General features: G+C 36.6%; 1 protein-coding gene across 1 annotated transcript; it reads right to left on the reverse strand.

The window, feature by feature from the left end:
- Positions 1 to 317: 317 nt before the first annotated feature.
- LOC121736279 (ribosome biogenesis protein NOP53) lies at positions 318 to 7,107 on the reverse strand. The gene is made up of 8 exons (XM_042127372.1): positions 6,920 to 7,107; positions 6,241 to 6,418; positions 5,321 to 5,534; positions 4,319 to 4,500; positions 3,739 to 3,858; positions 2,524 to 2,747; positions 1,540 to 1,736; positions 318 to 579 (listed from the first exon to the last, which is right to left on the reverse strand). The coding sequence occupies exons 1-8, from the start codon at positions 7,042 to 7,044 to the stop codon at positions 353 to 355; spliced, it is 1,467 nt and encodes a 488-aa protein (XP_041983306.1). The 5' UTR covers positions 7,045 to 7,107; the 3' UTR covers positions 318 to 352.

A 7,107-nucleotide genomic window follows, 5' to 3' on the forward strand; every position in this document is an offset into this window, starting at 1 on the left:
TCTTGTAATATATTAAGATAGCAATTTAAGCTTTATAGATTTAATATTTGGAATAAAGTTTTGATATAAAATGTTTTATTTTATTCATGATCTTTGGACTAAAGTATTTTTAACTTTTTTTAATGTTAAGTCTACATGCCTACTTTCGGTTATGGAACTAGCCAAGCAAAAAGTATGTGTGCTCAAGCTTATACTTGGGGCAAGCTATTATTGCATGTACCATGTGATATTTTACTACTTTCTAGCTCGAACAAAAGAATATTAAAAGCAAACTGTTTATACAAAAATTAATTTTATCGAGACAAAAACAAATTTAGATAACCATATAATCTTTATTACCATCTCATCTATCTCATCGTTTCCCGGCTGACCTCAAGACCGTTCCGAGGCCATTCTTCCTGGAGGCCTTGGTGACCTTCCCTGAGGCCTTGTCAATGACCTTCTGGACGTCACTGTCGGTGACCTTGTGGCCGGGTTTAAAGTAGCTCTTGACCTTGCGACGCTTCTTCATCATGATCTTGGCTGCGGCGAGAGCACCACGGTGCTGGAGAGATTCGTACCGTTCGCGGAGGAGGTTGGCTGGAAATGGAAAATAAGTTAAGTAAGTATGGGCCTGTTTCACCACTTCCTGATATGTGACGAATAGGCTATCCACCAATTAACTTGACAGATCAAGTATGGATAATCTGTCAAAAAAGTTGTAATTAGCCTACGTAAATAGCCTATTCGGCACTTTATCAGAAAGTGGTGAAACAGGCCCTTAATATTATTACAATATTATATTAATACGCGAGCGATAAACTTTGGATCCCTTTAGACGAAAAATGCGGAAACGTAGGTGAATGAAATTTTGCACAGTTATATTTTTAAATATGGTGAAGAAGTGCATCGAGCTAATATTATTGTGAAATTTTATGCTTTTATCACACATTTTTTTAACAAATAAAACATTACACACACTACAATGTGCACACTACCATCTTTTTGAATGACAAGCCTATACACGCGAATTATACTCTTTTGTTTATGGTTGAAGTCCATTGTCAAATTAAAAATGGATTGTTTTTTTTTAAATTAAATCTGAAATAGTCAATACTCTAAACGGGGAGCCAAAAGAAGATAATTAAATAGAAATAAAAAGAACCAGTGGAGAGACCATATTGAAAGTATTATTGTATAATCTATTCAAAATCTATATATTAATACGTGGGAGAAAAACTTTGTAACCCTTTTTACGAAAAATGGGGAAACGTAGGTGCATGAAATTTCTCACAGTTATAGTTTATATGGTGATTTATGGTTGAAGTCTGTTGACAACAAGTTGACAAATTGAAAATGGATTATTGTTTTTTTTTATTTAATTGAAGATACTATTAGACAATGATTAAATGGCCAGTCTGAGATCAGCTGAGTCCCAGAGACAAGAATTGAAAAAAACTATGATGAAGTCAATATTTTTTACAAAATATAGGTAGTAGTCCTAATGTCGTTGCAGGTAAGGTCGAATTTCGACCATTGGGTGTGTTTTTAAATACTCACTACTATGTCTCACGGTCCTAAGATCCCCGCTCAAGTCTTTGGGGTCCACAAAGTCCGGCTCCCGTGGTTTGGGCTTGATGGCGTTGAGCGCGGGAGTGGCCTTCTCTGCCACTTCTTCCTTCTTCTTTTGCCTCTTTTCTCTTAATACCACTTGTTTCTTCTCCTTCTCTACAACGGCTGCTTTCAGTTTGCGCAACCTGGTAAACAGTTCATTTTTTTTGTTTAGAGTCTTCTATGAAAAGGACTTTAGAGTCAAATATTCATTTTAAACTAAACCTAAATCAACAAATAATTGCTGGAAATGGCATTTACATAATAAAATCAATGATAGAACGATTCATAGTGATGAACGATTCATAGTGATAAACGATAATCCATACACTACACAGTACACACCTTACAATTAAAAACGTTTTTACAATAAATATATAATAAAAAGATAAAAACAGATTACATTAATTGTAACTTTTTTATGAGTAAGACGGTTTATACAGGATACAGTTTATTTGTGATTAATTTAGTCAGTAACCACAAAATGAGTTTATGAAAATGGCCTTTTTATTTGCTGAACAAAGCCTGCTAGAAAATGGACCCAGATCGGCCAATATCCTAAATGCTACTTTATCAAAAATCATTTATTGCCAGAATTAAGTTACAAAGGTCTTAAGAGTCCGGGTGCCATCATAATACCAAGATAATTTACCATATTTGAGTTATTATTCAATTTATGATAGTAATTACCTGTACAAATATTCACTGCAAAATACATACCAAAAAATATGAACGATTACAATTTAGTATGTAAATATTGGATATTATTGGATATATTATAACCTAGGTAATTACTATCATAAGCTGAATAATAACTCAAATAATATTATGGTAAATATTCTCGTATGGGAAATTATCTGGATTGCACCCGAGCTCTTAAGATAATAATAATTTGCAGCTTTAAGGTCTCTCAGTTTAACTAGCGTTACTCACTTGTATATATCCGTAATCTTCTTCTTATCAATCTTCTCTCTCTTCAGCCTCTCTTTCTCAGCCAGCCGCTCCTTCTGTTTCCTTCTCGCCTTGTGGTCTTTCTTCTTATTCTGGACGGGGGGGTTGATGGCTCTGTACTCGTTGTCAGAGGGCTGTTCGTCCTTGTCATCCTCTGGTTTGTGGGGCAAAGGGAGACCGGCGCTCATTTCCTCGCGCCATTGTTTCTGGAATTTGGGGGATAGAGGAATAGAGTGACTTGGAAATGTCGTTTTCGTCCTTATGTTACATAAAGGTTCTTCAGATAAGAGTCTGTATGCACTGTAAGGCTTCTTATAACAGACGAACGGCACTTGCCAATGGCAGTCGGCAGATACAACTGCAGATGAGCCGTTCGTCTGTATTAAATATCTCGAGCAATTAGAAGCAATATCGCCGAAATAATTGCCGCAATTTATTGAAATTACTCCATATTGCTCCACTAATTGCTCCAGATCAGTCCATTCGAGTCGCCGAGCAATTATTGCTCATGTAATGGTGCGCTTATACAGGCAACTAACGTTCGTCGACGACCGTCACGGCTACATCAAGCAATTTGCGACAATAAGCAGCAATATTGCGCAATACAATTTGCCTGGAATTTTCAAGCCCATAGGATATATCTGCGACATTGAGCGATATGAATTATCTGGAGCAATATCGCCCAAATGAAATTGCTCCACATTGCTCCACTAATTGCTCCAGATCGGTCCATTCGAGTCGCCGAGCAATTACTGCCGCAATGATTGCTAGTGTAACTCATGTAAGCGCATCTTAAGAAGCCTAAGAGCAAGGCGACATTTCCGACTTGCCTTATTGCGTTGAGTTGTTGGAACGCATATTAAATTATGATAGCACAGCACGTCATTTTTCATTCACCCTTCTATTCTGCCTGTTTCAACACCCACAACAACGCAACGCGCCAATGCGGTAAACAAGTATCATTAAAAATTAAATATTTAAGTTAGACATTCTGAAAAGATTTGATTCCAATTTTTTCAGCAGTAAACCCATTTTGAAGAAATCCAATAGGCAGAATTTTACAAGGCACGGCGACGTGCAACGTTGCGTCGTCGTGACGTGCATTTTCACGTTACGTTAACGTAAATTTGCAACGTAACGTGCCACGTTACCGCACGATGACGACGTCGAGACGTGGACATGTAGACAGGGCCTTACCTCCTTCTCCTGCTGCGTGACGCGGCTGAACATGCCGGTGGTGACGCGGTGCAGGTGCGCCTCCTTCCTCATCATCACCTGCTCGTGCTTTACCACCTCTTGGAGGAGTTCCTGGTGCTCCTGGAAAGTTTCAATTTAAAGGTAGATTTTTTTTAAGAATTGGATGGGGCTCGAAACAGTGAGTCGGATTCGACAACATTCATGCTCGACAGCAAATATACGCGCAGCGCCCACAGTTGGGCAAAAGTCGATAAAATTACGATTACAAGTAAAACAGTATTTGAGAATCAATATACCAAAACGCATTTAATGATTGATTGTGTGGTAGTAAAAAACAAACGGGCAATATCTAGTGAATCCCTGCTAATATTATAAATGAGATTTGTCTGTCAGTCTGTTACCTCTTAATGTTTAAATAACAGAACCAATTTAAATAATTTTGGTATAATGATACTTTGAAGTTTGAGACAGGAAAAGTCTGAAAAATCATGGTTTGCGTGCGATAATTGAACTTTGACGCGACAAACAATATGTAGTGATTTTTTAATACACATTAAATCATAATATAGCAATCACAAACCTGGAATGATGGGTTGTAGCTGACACCTGGGTGGGGCAGCTCTACTGCGGCTCTGGTGACGACAGTCTTGGGCAGAGCGGGCTTGGGTCGGAGACGTTTGGTCGTCGGCACATTGTGCAGCTGAGCTTCCGGCGATATGAACTCACCACACAGCGTCGCTGGGATACCTTTAGCTTCTGGCACTGAAAAACAATAATGTTCAGTAAAGCTTTTATTCTATATAAAAGAAAAACATAACTTTGTTGTTTAATAGCATATTAAAACAGGCTATACAACATTTAGTGAACAAGTGTGTAAAAAAGTTTTTTAAATTAATGTGTAAGCAAATAAATTACAATATATGTATATACTTCATATATTAAAGAGCTCATTATTTATATGATCAACCAAAATATAAAAACCGGCCAAGTGCGAGTTGGACTCGCCCATGAAGGGTTCCGCAGCAGCAATAAGATTTTACCATTTATGACGTATAAAAAAAAACTACGTGCTAGATCTCGTTCAAACCAATTTTCGTTGGTAGTTTTTATAGTAATGTACATCATATATTTTTTTTAGAATTATCATGCCCCTACTTTAGAAGTTAGAGGGGGGGGACACACATTTTACCACTTTGGAAGGGTCTCTCTCGCAAACTATTCAGGTTAGAAAAAAATGATGTAAGAAACCTCAATATCATTTTTGAAGACCTATCCATAGATACGCCACACGCATAGGTTACGCGAAAAAATTTTTTTTTATTTCAGTTGTATCTATGGGGACCCCTAAAATTTTTGATATTTTCTATCAAAATCCTAATGCGGTTCACAGATTACATCTACTTACCAAGTTTCAATAGTATAGCTCTTATAGTTTTGGAGAAAAGTGGCTGTGACATACGGACGGACGGACGGACAGACAGGCAGACAGACAGACAGACAGACAGACATACATGACGAATCTATAAGGGTTCCGTTTTTTGCCATTTGGCTACGGAACCCTAAAAACGAAAACTTTTATTACCATCATCTCCCCACAAATTTTTATCAAAAGTCTGTCTAACAGATTTAGACTTCTTCTTCTTCTCGTATGCTATCTTTTTATTCTTTTTAATCAGTTCCACTCTCTTGGCGAGGGTGCCTTTTTCATATTTTCTTTTATCTGACACCTTGGATAGGGCTGTTGGTTTGGTGCCAGCTGGGTTCACATGGTTCCTCTTGGCATTGGGATCAGGCACCTGAAAGTATTGTTTTATAACACTAATAAGCAACAGTGTTAATCTACATCTTCATTTTACAATAGTAGCAGTTTGTGTCTAAACACACTAGGCCGAAAATACTAACGGTCTTACTACAAAAGATTTAAATACCTGTTGATCAGTTGATTAGAAAAAAATTCAGTACACAATGGTCTCAAAACAACTGTTCAATAGATGTTTAAATCTTTTATGTTAAGACAGTAAGTGTCCCTGAGCTACTTAAATTTTATTATGTTTTAATTTTTGTGAATATAAATGAGAAGTCCAGGTCTCTATAATGCTTTAGATTCAAATGTGTTAGTTGCACACATTGAGATCTATACTAGTGGAGAGAGCCTTACAACCAGTATAAGTGTGAAAAGCGTGTCAAGTTAGAACTTAGGTCCGACCTACTTGGTCATAACAAAGGAATCAGTCTGCATATTTCATGTAAGAAAATGTTAATAAAGATTTTTAGTGAACATTTTATGCTAGATATTGTTGAGTTTTGTGGTTCTGCTAAATAATAAACCTTAAGAAAGGCCAAAGAATGCCTCAAACACATGGATTTAACATTAAATATGTAAGTTTTGAACAATGTTTTTGGGCTTTTCAATCTGTATTTTTGTAAACTGAAAAGATAATTTACAAGTTTAATAATCCCTTATTCATGCTATATATAGGGCATTAGTGCTAAACAATTTACCTTTGATGCAGGTAGTAGAACTTCAAAACACTTTGGTGTTTCTGCTAATTGGGCCCTTTTCTTTTGCTTAAGTGATAGTTGTTTAACATTTGGCTTATCTTCAACTTTTTGCTCCTTCTTTTCATCACCAGCTGTGTCTATGATAAAGAGCTCTTCATTGGCCTTTTCTTCAAATTTACTAAAATATAATAATTGGAGTACATTAATTTATTTTGGTGCATCTTATAGAGCAGGGGTTGGCAAGTAATTTTAGGTGGGGTCCGAATACTGTGGGAAAATTTTAAAGTCCAGAAAAAAATATAATTGTATTATAGGACAAGTATGTGTTTTTCTGGACCTCTTATTACAATATTTCGCAGTCCACGATCCGACCTTTCGCGGTCCGCAGACCAACCGCAGTCCGCCTGTAAGTTGCCTACCTATGTTATGTATATGTCGTAGGATGATTTGATAAATCCGTGTTTTCGCGAAATCCCTAGAATTTTCGCGAAAATTCGATTTATCAAATCATCCTACGACATCGTACGACCTACGACATATAGACCATCATTCAAAGTATTGAAACTTTCTTTCTGGAACATACATTGTAAATTGCACCTCAAAAACAATTTAAGTTAATAAAAATGAACCTAAAAAAGTTATAAAATTATAAGAAAACATGTTCCAAAACATAACCTACCCGAGTCGTTCTTCTAGCCTCTGGTCTTCGAGATACGCTTCGACATCGGTAATATCACAATGTTTACGCCATGCTGCTTTATTTCTTTTAGAAACGCGCTTCTTTTTAGTTGTTGTAGTCGTCATTATTTATTATTTACGCAAAAAATCACATGGACCCTACGAATTTTGAAAATAAAATGAAAGAAG

This window comes from Aricia agestis, chromosome 18, assembly GCF_905147365.1.
Source record: "Aricia agestis chromosome 18, ilAriAges1.1, whole genome shotgun sequence".
Lineage (NCBI taxonomy): Eukaryota > Metazoa > Arthropoda > Insecta > Lepidoptera > Lycaenidae > Aricia > Aricia agestis.